We start from the raw sequence: 14,662 nt of genomic DNA, 5'->3' as shown, positions 1-14,662 counted from the left end.
GACAGAAAAAAAACTGCTGGAGTCCAGCACTGACCGTTCTCAAAATAAGGGGGGGGGGAACATATTCTCACGGGGCAGCTGTGAGGATTTGTTCCCCCCTTGTAATTTGGCCTAGGAATGAGGGAACCTGTTCAAATTTTCCACACAACCTGAAAGGACCCCCAGGAAGACGGAAAAAAAACTGCTGGAGTCCAGCACTCACGGTTCTCAAAATAAGGGGGGGGGGGGGGACATATTCTTACGGGACAGCTGTGAGGATTTGTAACCCCCTTGTAATTTGGCCTAGGAATGAGGGAACCTGTTCAAATTTGGCACACAACCTGAAAAGACCCCCAGGGAGACAGAAAAAGAAACAGCTGGAGTCCAGCACTCACCGTTCTCAAAATAAGGGGGGGGAACATATCCTCACGGGCAGCTGTGAGGATTTGTTTCCCCCCCCCCCCCCCCCCCCCCCTGTAATTTGGCTTAGGAATGAAGGAACCTGTTCAAATTTTCCACACAACCTGAAAGGACCCCCAGAAAGACAGAAAAAAAACTGCTGGAGTCCAGCACTCACCGTTCTCAAAGTAAGAGGGGGGAACATATCCTCACGGGGCAGCTGTGAGGATTTGTTCCCCCCTTGTAATTTGGCCTAGGAATGAGGGAACCTGTTCAAATTTTCCACACAACCTGAAAGGACCCCCAGGAAGACAGAAAAAAAACTGCTGGAGTCCAGCACTCACGGTTCTCAAAATAAGGGGGGGAGGGGTGGACATATTCTCACGGGTCAGCTGTGAGGATTTGTAACCCCCTTGTAATTTGGCCTAGGAATGAGGGAACCTGTTCAAATTTGGCACACAACCTGAAAAGACTCCCAGGGAGACAGAAAAAGAAACAGCTGGAGTCCAGCACTCACCGTTCTCAAAATAAGGGGGGGGAACATATCCTCACGGGCAGCTGTGAGGATTTGTTCCCCCCTTGTAATTTGGCCTAGGAATGAGGGAACCTGTTCACATTTTCCACACAACCTGAAAGGACCCCCAGGAAGACAGAAAAAAAACTGCTGGAGTCCAGCACTCACGGTTCTCAAAATAAGGGGGGGGGGACATATTCTCACGGGGCAGCTGTGGGGATTTGTTCCCCCCATGTAATTTGGCCTAGGAATGAGGGGACCTGTTTAAATTTCCCACACAACTTGAACAGACCCCCAGGGAGACAGAAAAAAAACAGCTGGAGTCCAGCACTCACCGTTCTTAAAATAAAGGGGGGGGGGGGGGTAAACATATCCTCATGGCTTGACATTTTTTATAGAGTTTTTGTTACAATTTATATCCCCCCTCCCCACCATCTGTCACTTTGCTTGGGACAAAAGGAGCCTTCAGAACTGAAATGTCTTCTCAATTATTCATTCAAATCAATTCACTGAAATCATTCTCGTTATGAAAGATTTGATGACAAAACGTGTGTGGCTTTTTCTTAAATGAACACGTTTGACATTGCTATAGTGTCAGCTTTTAATTATATTGCGCTGTCATGTTAAAGCAAATTAATAAATGCAACGATATTAATTTGCTTTGAAAATACCTGAGTAATAAAATAAAATGGATGGATGGATGAATGATGATCACAATTAAGTATAAAGTCTCCTTTGTAATACATACTCCTTGTAGCCTGTACCCAAAAAGAGGAGTTTCTTTGCATCGAGGTTTATGCAAAGAGCTCACGTAATTATATTGTTGCTTTTTGGTGAATTAATGAGTATTCCGTCTGTACGACTGGTCTTTGAATGCACCCCGCTTCAATGGCAAAACGCGGATGTATTTAAAGACATCAAATGAGAATAATCCTTTATAAAAATGAAAATTGACTGACGCAAACGTGAGTTCTTCATGTTTTTATTGAAAACAACGTAGTGCTGACGCCGTACGACATCGGTTTTTCGGTTTCCAAATAAGGTGTGCGCGCTCCCGCGGCAGGGGAAACAAAATCTCACGGGGGAACCAAATCAAGCGCACCTGTAAGACATATCGCAACAGGGTGGCGAAAAACAAAGACGTGCAACTTTTTCAAGCGACAAATGCACAACTATCTCCGAAGATTTAATAACAGTGAGTGACAGAAAGCGTCTTTTTCTGGGAAGTGACCATTGACCAATGTAAGTAAAATGTAAAAAAAAAAAGTTCCTACAATATAGAATTAAAAACACCCTAGGTAGTCTGAATAGTTAGTTGGCTAACATTGTCTTATTATACATGTGTAATTTGCACTGACCAAGAAAACTAAATTACTAAAGAAAGCATGCTTGATACATTTTGATGTCAAAATATTTTTCCCTTTGCATCATTTTTCCGTCCATGCATAGCAATTATAATGATCACGCATGTGTAATTTTAATTATTCAAGCAATGAATCCTGATTATATTTATATTTGTCCTTCAACTAGATGCCCAAACAACCAGCAGTAGACAATGATTTAATTGTTGCAGTTCTCTGCTCATCAAAAGAGGCCATACTTGAAAATGGTAACGTAGCCACTCCAAGCGCTACTGTGTGGACAGATCTGAGTGACCAGTTGGAAAAGAAGATGTCTGCAAAGGCTCTGTACACCTTTGTAAAAACAAACAGACGCAATATCTTGTCAGCTCTGGGATTCAGTCATGATGAAACTGATCCTGAAACTAGCAGTGAAGCAAGCTCGGAATAAGGACCTGAACAGTCCTTTCAGCTTCATATTCCTTTTGACAAGTGGATGGAATTTATTCCGGAAAAGGCTGAATACAGAGATAAGAACAGTTGAACCCGAAAAAGAGAATATACAATTTTGAAGCCTGGCACCTGGACCCACATCCTAAATGAACAAATCTGGAAAACAGTCAAAACTCCTTGCACATTTGTTTTTAAAAGAGCCAAGGTCTATCCATTGGTCTCAAATAATTATATCGAAATCAGAGGATACTGCAAGGAGTGTCATGGCCTTCTCAACATTAATTGTAGTGGGGAGCCAGAAATTAACAGTCCAATAATATTGAACTGTTTCATTAAGAACAGTGATGACTCCCTACACACTGGTAGCTCAAAGCGGTTTCTATCTGAACAGTTGCGTGTGCAGGTAGCCAAGGAACTTTGTGAGGGCAGGATGGAACCACATGTATGGCGAGCATCACAGGCAAATAAATCGATGGACTTCGGAGACCCTGAGCCAAGCCACCTGCCAAATTTGGCCACCGTCCGCAAGGCAAAGCAAGAGAAAAATGATTTGGCATTAGGTGACCAAAATCCAATTTTATCATTGCAGATGTTGAAATACAGTGCACCTCACAGTGACAGCATCAAAGACATTGGACTTGACAAGTTCTTCTGTCACTATTGGAGTCAAACACAAATGCATGTGTACAAGAGCTTAAAGAAATCCCACCCAATATTATGTGTTGATGCAACTGGCTCAATAGTTAAAAAACTGATGAGGCCGAATGGCATGTTTGGCCATATCTTCCTGTATCAGGGTGTTATGACAGGGCATACCAGCTCCAGTGTCCCAGTCATGCAGATGCTGTCAGAGAAGAAAGATGTTAATGCTATCACACAGTGGCTGAAGGAATGGATCCATGCAGGTGCATCTGTTCCTAAAAAAGCAGTGAGTGGCTTTTCTCTGGCCATTCTTGGAGCTCTAGTCAAAGCTTTTACCCCTCATCCTGATCTGAAGAGCTACATAAATGAGTGCTATAACATTTCACGTGGGAATCAACCTGGACATCTACCCCCATGTTTTGTCAGGGTAGATGTAGCACATTGCATTAAGATGATCTGCCGATGGGACTGCCTGAAAAACAAAAGACCTCGTTTTAAGGATTTCTTTGTTAGGTCAATAGCACAGCTTCTTAAGTCACAATGTTTGCAACATGCAAAAGAACTTCTTCGTGCTATCACCATTGTGGCACTGAGTGAGACGGAGGGTAATGACAATTCTGGAGCCCCTATCCCATCAGAAAGGTGCAAGAAATACTTGAGAGCGCAAATCGCAGAGGAATTTGTCCCCATTTCAGATGAGGAAGTTGAGGGACAAGAACCAAGTGATGGATTAAATCAGCACATCCAGACTAATGTCCGAGAGTGGGTGACAGAAATATGTGAGGAGAGCAGGTCACTTGCCATGGCTGATGGGGATAGAGACAACACCCACTTCCTCCCTGAGATTATTCCCCAAATAACAAGACTTGGAAGTTACTTGCCACTCTGGACAGCAATAATGGTCCCTCTCTTCAAAAGCGCCAGCATCACTGCAAGTTCCGCAGCTGTTGAAGCAGAGTTCAAAAACATAAAAAAAGGCCTTTTCAAGCATGAAAGCCTACCCATTCGTGTGGACCGCTTTGTTGCTCGTCATCTTTCCTTCATTGAGTGAAACATGCGGATTTGCTTTGCAAAACAAAAGAGTGATGTGTGTGATGCCACGACCGTCAGAGAGCCTGACAATGTCTGCAGTACTTCTCAAACTGAAGTAGTAAACAAAAGGGGAGAAAAATCTGCAGCCAGATGCATCTACTGACAGTGCAGTTGAAAACTGGAGAGGTTTAGCGGTCCCACCGAAAAAAAGAAAGATAACTTCATATCTCTCTCCTTGTCCTGAATGGCTGCATATTGACACACAAGTGGGCTGGAAAAAAGTCAAGGTACCATTGTTGAAAAACGGGAACCATCAACAGCCTGTTAAACTTTGCACATCAAAAGTGTTTGTGCTCAATACTTGTGCATTTGATTCTGTGTTGCAATGCTTATGCTGTTCTTTCTGTGAAAGTTTTTCATTTGAAAAGACTGTTCTGAACTATGAACGTGGGAACCAATTCCTCCACCTGGTGAAAACCATCACAACACAGAGTGTGAACCCATAGGTATACTCACAGAGGGCATAACTGCTGGGGGAAATATTCAAACCTGTCCTCCTGACCTCTGGTGCTCTCCAAATTGATGCGCAATGCCACATCTCCACTGTAATTGAGAGCGCAATGAGGAATATCCCAAGTGTTTATTTGATAAAACAATGCTCCTCACAGTACTGCAGTTTAAGCCAACAAGTAACAAGGCAAGTTTCACTTGTTTGTCCAAACGTTGCTGTCCTGCAGACCTGTGGCATGGCTTCTCTTCAGACTGCTGCTGAAGAGGGACTCAGCCTTCCTGACTCTCTCTGCCTCAGGCCAATTGGAAATCCTTCCCAGTGTCCGTCTTCATTCAAAACACAGGACAACAATACAGGCAAGGCTCTGTGTTCAGGTAATGTTACTCACAGCTACAATCTGGGAGAGTTTGTGTGGATTGACACTGACCTTGGTAGCAGTTGCAAGGAAGTTGCCTTGCTTGAATTTCCCTCCAGTCTGGAGCTAAAAGAGAAGACCTTTACTTTGAGAGCAGTCATTGGCTTTGAACCAGGACTGACACAGGATTCTCTCGGGCATTATGTGGCATACTGCAGGAGGACTTCATATGCCTGGGAGATCTATAATGACCTGGGAAGTGGAGTGAAAGCAGCATCAGTAAATACTAAGATCTTCCCACATGCTGTGTTCTACACAGTGCAGTGATTCATTGTTTGAATTGTTGGAAAAAAATGTTTTGGAGCAGACATAGACTCATCAGGGTATTTAGGTTGCGGTTAACCTTTTGCATGTCAGATGTAATTGAAAAAAAAAGATCACATAGGCTTATTGAAAACAAGGAAATTGATCAATGAGCACAATAAACATAATTACAGAAATATCCTCGTACTCAAATCCATTCCCCGCAGTGAAAGTTTTCTGTAAGATAAAAAAAGAAAAAAAAGGCTAAGAACATATTTACCTTGTATTCGTCCTGCATCAGGAGCATTCCAGGAGCTTGAAATTTGCGACAAAATACAGTGACGTGAGGCTGGGTGACGTCTTCGCTATAAATTAAATGTGTAATATCTGCAAAACCGTAGCAGCCGGCACAATCGGTACCATTTTTGCAGCACAAACCAGCACAAGCGAAACACCAACGAACGGCACTATTTTGGGTCGTTTGGAAGTAAACAAAGGGGCGGGGCTACCTGACGTCATCGCTATAAAATAAATGTGTAATATCTCCGAAACGGAAGCAGTGAGGTAAATTTTGGATTCTATGCGTCACTGTATGTCACCTTAAATGGCGACCTTGCAGCAGTGAGAAGACCCTAAGCTATTTTTGCGGTACAGAGAAGATCTAGTTTCAGCAATGTGTAGGTGCTTAGAATATGGAAGGGCCATTCGTCCGTGACCAGGAATACCTTTGTCCATGCACTTTTAAGGGCATCGGAAGTAACCAATAGAGTGAGACTCGGACCGCAGCTGTTGTCTTACGAGGTACAAATGATGGGGGAGAACAGATAGAAGGAGGTCAAGAACGCGAGGAGGAACGAGAGTGCGAGGAGCGCGCAGGAGCGCGAAAGGCGCAGGGGCGCAAGGGGCAAGAGCAAGAAGCGCGAGGGCCTTTTTGGGGCGAACATCTGTGCTGTCAAGAGCTGAAACATCTTTGCTCTTGGGGCCACTCAAACTTTTGGAGAGACATCACTTTGACATCGGTTGAATAAATCTTTTCCCAATCAGCCGTGTGTCACCGAAGTGCTTCCTTACCCGGACCAGCCATCGTCCACTGAGTGTTTTTTTGGAGACCAGCGAAACAACAAAGACCATTCACCACAGCAGCACAAACGAATTTTTTTGCTGCACAAACCTGCACAAACGAACGGTACCATTTTGGGTCCATTTGGAGACAGGTGGGGGGCTGGGTGACGTCATCGCTATAAAATAAATGTGTAATATCTCCGAAACGGAAGTAGCACAAACGAAAATTTTTGCTGCACAAACCAGCACTAACGAAGCACAAACGAACGGTACCATTTTGGGTTCATTTTGAGCAGATGGGGGGGCTGGGTGAACTCTGGATAACCTATAAAAGAATCGTTCATAACTAAAATACCATAGCAGCACAACCGAACATTTTTGCTGCACAAACCAGCACAAACGAAACAGACTATTTTGCTTAAATTTTGCGGGGGGTGGGGGGCCAGCTTCACGCAGGTGTTTGACGTTGCTGAGCTAAATAATAAAGTTAATACTGTACATGTATTAAGGTCTTGGAAGAATGGCATTAGTCGTAATATTTTAAACATTATAGGCAGGCAGTTAAGGGAAGCTTTATACGTGCGTTCTTTGTCGTGTAATATTGTCTTCGTTCATTTGTTGGCAGTTAAAGACGTGCTTCTTGCTTCTGCCACAATCCACTAATTTTAATCCCTAGAAAGGAAATTCACCTCACATACTAGCAATGCAGGTCATTCTCTTACTAAAGCATGTTGATTATATCTATATAAGTAATTAACATTTAGGCTGTAGTCATGTTCTACATGTGGTGACTGTATACAACCGGGTGAGCTCAACTATAACTAGAAGGCAAAACCAAGTAAGCAAACCAAAAAATAAGCCCAAATGTTGACACTGTCAATGGAGAATTAGTTGGTTTATTTTCTATGTACATGATAAGTGTTATAAATATAATACACCATAAACACAAAAGGTGACGTCATTGTCAGACTTAAAAACAAAACTCAAGATTGTTCGCTTTATAATCTGAGTTTGTCGCGCTCGGACACCGGCACCGATTTCATAATCGCGGCATCCCGCAGCATTCATGGGGGAGGGCTCGTCAAACATTTAAGACATGCTGCACTTTTTCAGTTTCTTGGTCAAAAGTGAACCACATTGCTTTTTTTTTTTTACCTTGCAACTTCCCAAATGTCAATTGAAGCTGACCTTGACGAGACCCAAAGGAACGACTAATGCTGTCATCTGGTGGCACGCACGCACACTGCAGTTAGTGGTTGCATGAAAGCTCCTGATGAAAGTCCAGGACACTAGCCTCCCTTTTGGGCTCTTCTTCACGTTGGCCCTTGCGGTGCGTGTTGCGCCAATGTCATTGGCTGCTGTCGTTGATGACGATAAGCGCTGGTCCGGCGCCGTGCTGCACAACCTCCGTTTGGGCGTCGGCGGCGTCACGGTGATGGCCATTGAGGCGCGGCGCAGACTGCGTGCGTGTTGATGTTGTAGACACCGGGCATGAGGAAGCAGGCTTGCAGCTCCAGGTCACGCGTCTGCCGGGGACAAAGCGCCAGCCGGTAGCGGGTCTGGCCAACCCAGGTGAAGCTACACGCGCACTCGCTCCACTCAGAACTACACAAGATGGGGGGTGGGGGGAAGTCCTAGCGTGTGTTTTAGTGTACTTGCGTATGAATTTTTGCATGTCTGTGTGTCCATAAGTGAATGTGTTTGTATGTGTGAGTGAGCAGGCAAGGGCCAAACTTGAAAAAGCCACACACTCACCTGGTGGTTTTGTGCCTGAGGTCTACTGTGATATCTACATCAGTCCGGCAGCAGTTGGACAAAACCAAACAAACGGGAACCACACAAACACTGCACACAATAAACAATATTTACAAGTGCATTTGGCCACCTCGTTTGGATGTGCCCACGTGTGCGCGCCACCTGTCGTGTGCAAAGTCATGCGCGTATGTCTCCGAGTAGCGCAGGTTGCTCTTGATGAGTCGTGAGAGTTGCGTGGATGGCGGCACGGCGGGAGGTGGCGGATCCGACTTGAACTTGAGCAGAACCATCTCCTGAGTGTCCTGATAACGCGACAACACTTCGTGTGCGTGTGTGACATAGTAACAAGAACGCACAGACAGTCAGCTCAAGAGAAGCCGGATCGGGTCAAGCCACCCACACATGGTGATATGGTGATACGCTAAACACAAAACGAGGCATCCAAAGATGTGGTCACCTGCTTGGGAGCGAGGGAAGTGGCTTCTTCGCCCACCGCCTGCAGCGCCACGTGGAGTTGACCTTCCAGGATCAGCTGCTTGCTGTCCTCCACCACGTAAGCCTGCACACATGAAAATAGCACTTCAGATTCCAAGTACAAGCCTTCTGTAACACACTTTTCTGAACAAACACGCATGCAAACCTGACCTTCCAGATGACAATAATGTTGAGGTCCAGCCGGTCGCACTCGTTGACCACGCGGACCAAGTCCTCGCCCAGGCTTCTGCCCCCGGAGGGCGTCCTTGACCCCGAGGAGCAGGCGTCGGCACGGCAAGCCTTGGACGTCCGGCGGCAGCAGAAGAAGAAGTCGCCGCAGGGCGTGGCCGAACTTACAATCTGCACCCATATTGACAACGGTGATGACGTCAAGTGTCCCAACTCTATTCGATGGTACGGCCGTTATAATCGCACATTTTGTCAAATATCAGACAATTTGCCAGGATTGCGGACAGGGGCAGAATGAACCCCGCCACAGCCCTAAACCGAGTCGTGTGGGTCTATGTGCACAAAAGACGGCCGCTTGGCGTACCCGCTCGTCACTCAGATTGACATCGGCAAAGGTGAACATCTCGGCGCGGTCCAAGGAAGCTTCAAACACAAACACGAGGAACGATCAATGATTGAAGTGTGCGGTTGAGCATGTACGTGGCAACGACGCACCTCGGCGAGCTTTGCACGGTGCCGCTCTGAAACAAAGCTTGGCTCGCTCTTTGCTGCTTACTTTGCAGTCTGGAGGGGAAAAAAACCCCAAAAACAGTCAATACCGGATGAAACCTTCCAAATCGTTCAACATGGCCAGAAAAGAACAAATGTGCTTAAACGTTACCACGTGTTTAACCACCTTGTCGGTGTTCCAAAGCGAAGAAACGCGCCGCGAACTGTTAGCCGATCAGCGTTGCGTAACCTGCGGGCGCTGTCATTTTGTACCTTTATCCTTGGCCGGATTGATGCACTTGCTGAGGCTCCAGTGTTGACTGCCACTGGAAACTTGGACGATGTGGAACTCGCGCACGGCAGCGTCGCTCTGCGAGGCCAAAGGCAAATTATCAAGATGAGCGGTGGCATCATAGCGCGACCAGAGGCTGATGTCGGGGTGCTTGCCGTGTTGATGTTTTCAACATCGACGAAGACCAGCGTGCTGCCGCCATCCTGGTCCTGTCCTCGCTGAGGAGGTATGGCGCTGGCGTGGGCCGACGCTTGAACGCTGAGAGAGCGACTGGCGCAAATAAACACCGAGTGACGAACCACCCGGTGGCTGAGGAGGAAGAGTGAGCTCATCATCGTCATCACATTGACACTTTTGCAACAGTGCCATTTACTCGCTTGTGTTGGTCATTGCGGGGGTCTGATCACCTGAATTTCACAGACTTGGGCTGAGCAAAGACCCACGCTCATGTTAAAATCTTACTAGGTAAAAATCAGTTGACAACATAACATCCACCACAGTGAACGAGTTAAGAAGAGAACAGTACCAAGTATAGAGTTATGGGGAACACCAGGGTCTTTCAATCTGCAATGTGAATTGAATACTTGGGAGTGCGGTCAGGGAGAGAGGATTGAACGTAGAGACAGAAAGTGACCCGATGAATGTCGATCATCAGGCAATGTCCCGAGTATGTGCGACATCTACCTGATCTTGCTTCGTTTGTCTGGGCTTTCATAGTAAAAGAGGAAGTTGATCTCATGGACTCCTTCCTGGTCAGGTCCTCGCAGCCAGAGCGGGAGCTGCACGGAATGTCCTGGCTCCAGCGTGCCGCCGACAGGGACGTCCACCACGTCAGACGTGGGCCCAAAGTCGTCGGCAGACACCAGCGTCTCACAGGCCGCGCCGGACCCGGGTGCCGCCGCCAGGGTTTTGTAGGCCGAGAAGTTCTCGGCAGAGGCGGGGCTAAGCGGCGTCAGCGGCGTGCCGGCCGACGGATTCCCGAATGTGAAGAATTCGGGGTGAGTGGACGCCACGCGTAGGCCGCATAGGGACACGCCGCTCACGTTGCAGAACTCCACGTACGCCTTGCGGATCTCGCCGCACAGCAGCGCTGTCGGGAACTGCAGGAAGAACACCTAACGCACACAAAAGGGAGGACACATCCCCATGGCGGACGAGCTGTTTGGTTTGTTTATTCACGCAAACAAATTACCTCCATGAGGGGCATCGGTGGCGTAACGATGGGCTCCAAGCGCCGGTCGGGTCCGTAGCGCACAAACATCTTGTCCTCTTTGGTGTGATTGAGTCGCGGGCCTCTGATCTTCAGGTCCTGCTTGCCGCTGACGATTATTGTCTCGGCCTTCAGCAGCCCTGTGAGAGGAGCGGCGTGTGGGATCTCACGTGACTGACGGACAGCAAAGGTTTGGTCAGGCGCCTTCTTGTTACCGTCATCGTCGTCCGGCGTCTCCGCCGGGGATGCAGCAGCCAGGTCATAGACCACGCCCGTGATACTCAGGCAGCCCGTCCGGTGCGGCAGCAGCCTGAGTCGAGCCTGCGTTTACGAGTCGCAAAGGCTGTTATACACCAGACGCTAACAAAGATGAGCATCTTCAAGACAGCCACAGATCGTTATAACTCACCATTTTGGTTTCCTCGGGGGCCAAGTGGAAGTCCAGGATGGTCTCGGTAGTGAGCACATCATCTGTCTGCCTTGACTGGAAAGGGAAAGCGGGACAGAGTTCATCAAACGCAGAGACAACAAACACGCATACAAGCGAGCAAATGGATAAGCATTTTGTCCTGGGAAGAGGCATCGCCGGAGGACGCTGACCTCTTGCTCCAACGTGTCTTGGTTGCTGACGAGTTCTTCTCCGGCGTCCTCCGTGGCGGCAGCAGCGTGGGTGTCGCGCGTAAACCTCCAGACCAGCGAGAGGCGGGATAGCGCCAGCGGAACTTTCAGAGGGTTCCTGAACACCACCTCCACCACCACCACCGGCTCTGCAAAGCACCACGCCGGAAGCGGGTCAACAAGCGGCAAGTATTTGCCGGGTGGCCGCATGTCAGCTGTGCAGTAATGAAAGCGTTGGGGTCAGAACCTTGGTTTCCCTACGCCTTTGTTAAAATAAAAGCATGCCAATACCAAGTGCGAAATGAAGGTAGCCTGTTGTACCTTCCACAACGACCAGCGGGTGGCGCAGATTGTCCGTCTGGCTGTTGAGGTAGCACTGGCTGGGCTGAAAGTTGGCGGGGACCACCCCTCGATTGGCAGCAGCCACCAGCTGCTCCTCCAGCTTGCACCACATGGCTGCCTGCTCGGCGTCATACTCCTGGTCCAGTGACACATGCGTGGCAGCCTGCTTCTCACCTGCGAACGCCAGGTCATGCCCATGCCACAACCTGAGTACTACCGGGAGCGGGCGCCTTCTTACCCTCGGCTAGACGGCGCTCGTGCCCAAAGTAGACCCTGGTGGCAGCGCCATGGATGCATGGCAGCGGCAGCTGAGGCAGACGCACGCCACTCCGGCTGATCACCGTCTGCAAGACACGCCGGACGTCACGTCACGGCACATGATTTCGTTCGTCAACATTTTTTCTTAACATGTCAAATAGTGGAAGAACAAAAAAAATTAAAAAGAGGAAGAACATACATTCAAGCAAAGATGGAAAAATCAAGCAGAAATGGCATTAAAAGTTTTGGGACTGTTTGGACAGATGGTTAAAAGGCTGCGATGTCTAACTCCCATAAGCAGAAGGCAGTAGCAAATAAGTTTCAAGGATAGCGGTCTGAGCGCTGTCACCTTGTAAACGTAGAGGTACTCCCTGAGGAACGCGCCCTGCTGCGCGGCTGTCTGCCGGCTGTCGTTGGTCAGGATCTGCTTGAAGGCCTGCGCGGCCTTCTCGGGCCGGCCCAGCGTGAACGACTGGCGCCCGACGGTGAAGTTGATGTGGTCCTCGGCCAGGGACCACGACCTGCCCTTGTACACCTGCATTGCCTGGCAGTAGCACCGCAGTGCGTGCCTCTTCTGCACCACCAAGTCAAAGTCAACGGCGCCGTCCCAAGATGGCGGCGGGCCAAAGGGAGTGATGGTGGCCGGGTGGCTTACCTGGCCCGCTTTGCTGAAGCGGTGACCCGCCAGAATCATGTGGAAGGCAAACTTGCGCAGCATGCGAGTGCGCATGTTTATGAAGCAGTGGGCTGCCTGCTCCAACATCAGAGCGCTACGCAGGTCTGAGTCCTAGACAGCAAAGGTGGCGAGACAACGTGAATTAAAAGAGGGGCGGGGGGGACACGCCATTTTCAAGCTTTGGCAAGGTTCCTCACCTCACTGGTCATTTTGATGAGCAGCGCAGCCGCTTCAGAGTATTTTGCTTGACTCTTGAGGATCTCGGCGCTGAGGAGAGCGCAGCGCTCGGCCAGCACCACGTTCCTGTCAGAGAGTTAGTGCTGCTCATAAAGCAAATGCATTTTGCCTTTCATCTTGGCAACATGCGTTAGCTTTGAAATGTATGAATTTCCCAATTATTGTAAAAACCCAAACCCCTGCTCCAGACGCCCACCTTTGACATGGCACAGGAGAAGCGAGTCACAACATTGTTGCTTGGTCTGAAATTTTGGAGAATCCCAAGACCTTATGTTTCAAAATAAAAGATGAAAACGTGAAAATGTTGAATTTGGCAAGTTTGGGAATGTCCCCAATGTGATTTGAATGTGTTGAATGATGTGAATTTGAAACTGGAACAACAATGTGAAATGTTGAATCTGCCATTAAGAATGAATGGGGCAAAATTCGCCATAAATTTGTGAATTATGGGAAAACGGAAAATTTTTGGAACGAAAGAAATGTGAGCAGTGTTGCCATGAATATTTGGAATAAGTGAAAAGTGGAATGGAGTGAATCGGTTGAAGTATGTGGAAGTAGCTAAGCGCCGAAAAAGTGGGCAGAATAAGTAGAATAATAACTAGAATTTGCAATTCCTGAAGAAATTGCGTGTGAAGGTGAAGAAGTTGAATAAATAATGAAGGAATGCTGCAGAATGATGTTGAAACGAGTTGAATCGGTTGAAAAATGTAGAAATGAGAAGGGAAAAAGGAAATATTGGAGAATTGGGTGTGAATTTCAAAATAAAAGATGTGAAGTTTTTGGTAAGTTGTGGAATAGGTAGAAAAATGATGAACAGTTGAAAGTTGGAATGGGTTGAATCGGTTGAAAAATGTAGAAATGAGAAGGGAAAAAGAAATTGGGTGTGAATTTCAAAATAAAAGATGTGAAGTTTTTGGTAAGTGGGAAGTTGTGGAATAGGTAGAAAAATGATGAACAGTTGAAAGTTGGAATGGGTTGAATCGGTTGAAAAATGTAGAAATGAGAAGGGAAAAAGGAATTGGGTGTGAATTTCAAAATAAAAGATGTGAAGTTTTTGGTAAGTGGGAAGTTGTGGAATAGGTAGAAAGATGATGAACAGTTGAAAGTTGGAATGGGTTGAATCGGTTGAAAAATGTAGAAATGAGAAGGGAAAAAGGAATTGGGTGTGAATTTCAAAATAAAAGATGTGAAGTTTTTGGGAAACCACTTACCTCTGTCTTCAAGTTTGATGTAACGAGGGCAGCTTGGTGTCACCTTGACAGAGGCCAGACAGGCAGCCAGGTAGTCTTTGACGTGCTTGTCAGAGCCCTGCGTCAGCCGCAGAGAAAGCTGGTTGCTGTGCTTAAAGGAGTTGGTCTCCATCACGCTCAGCTGGCCGGGGCCATCCAGTGACGGCGAGTCGCATGAGAACAGCAGCTGGAACCTGCACACCATCAAAAAAATCAAATGAATTAAATTTATTTTTTTTAAAAAACAAGCGGCTCCCATAGCGAAAACATCTTGATGTCGAGGGGGGGTAGGTGGGGGGGCAG

At 47.4% G+C, this 14,662-nt stretch overlaps 1 protein-coding gene across 11 annotated transcripts; it reads right to left on the bottom strand.

The window, feature by feature from the left end:
• Nucleotides 1-1,858: 1,858 nt before the first annotated feature.
• Nucleotides 1,859-14,500, bottom strand: LOC133167260 (trafficking protein particle complex subunit 8-like). Of its 11 annotated transcripts, XM_061297890.1 has the most exons (23): nucleotides 14,342-14,498; nucleotides 13,091-13,196; nucleotides 12,873-13,004; nucleotides 12,567-12,791; nucleotides 12,198-12,303; nucleotides 11,939-12,133; nucleotides 11,600-11,766; nucleotides 11,409-11,483; nucleotides 11,215-11,320; nucleotides 10,982-11,139; nucleotides 10,474-10,904; nucleotides 9,945-10,098; nucleotides 9,771-9,867; nucleotides 9,504-9,572; nucleotides 9,373-9,431; nucleotides 8,991-9,179; nucleotides 8,803-8,904; nucleotides 8,508-8,647; nucleotides 8,346-8,435; nucleotides 5,298-5,351; nucleotides 5,068-5,196; nucleotides 4,876-4,962; nucleotides 1,859-4,271 (listed from the first exon to the last, which is right to left on the bottom strand). In XM_061297890.1, exons 2-23 carry the CDS (start codon nucleotides 13,100-13,102, stop codon nucleotides 4,121-4,123), a joined length of 2,928 nt encoding a protein of 975 aa, XP_061153874.1. In that variant the 5' UTR covers nucleotides 13,103-13,196; nucleotides 14,342-14,498; the 3' UTR covers nucleotides 1,859-4,120. The 11 variants fall into 11 exon arrangements, 10 of the variants coding, with proteins under 10 accessions (XP_061153874.1, XP_061153873.1, XP_061153879.1 ...); XM_061297889.1 differs by having other exon boundaries at nucleotides 10,982-11,320; nucleotides 14,342-14,500; XM_061297895.1 differs by lacking the exon at nucleotides 1,859-4,271 and adding an exon at nucleotides 5,809-5,843 and having other exon boundaries at nucleotides 4,861-4,962; nucleotides 5,099-5,196; nucleotides 10,982-11,320; nucleotides 14,342-14,499.
• Between the last annotated feature and the right edge of the window lie 162 nt (nucleotides 14,501-14,662).

Source organism: Syngnathus typhle, linkage group LG14 (genome assembly GCF_033458585.1).
Source record: "Syngnathus typhle isolate RoL2023-S1 ecotype Sweden linkage group LG14, RoL_Styp_1.0, whole genome shotgun sequence".
Taxonomy (NCBI): Eukaryota; Metazoa; Chordata; class Actinopteri; order Syngnathiformes; family Syngnathidae; genus Syngnathus; species Syngnathus typhle.
Note: the sequence above shows the minus strand (reverse complement) of the source record. Positions and strands in the feature narration are given on the sequence as shown.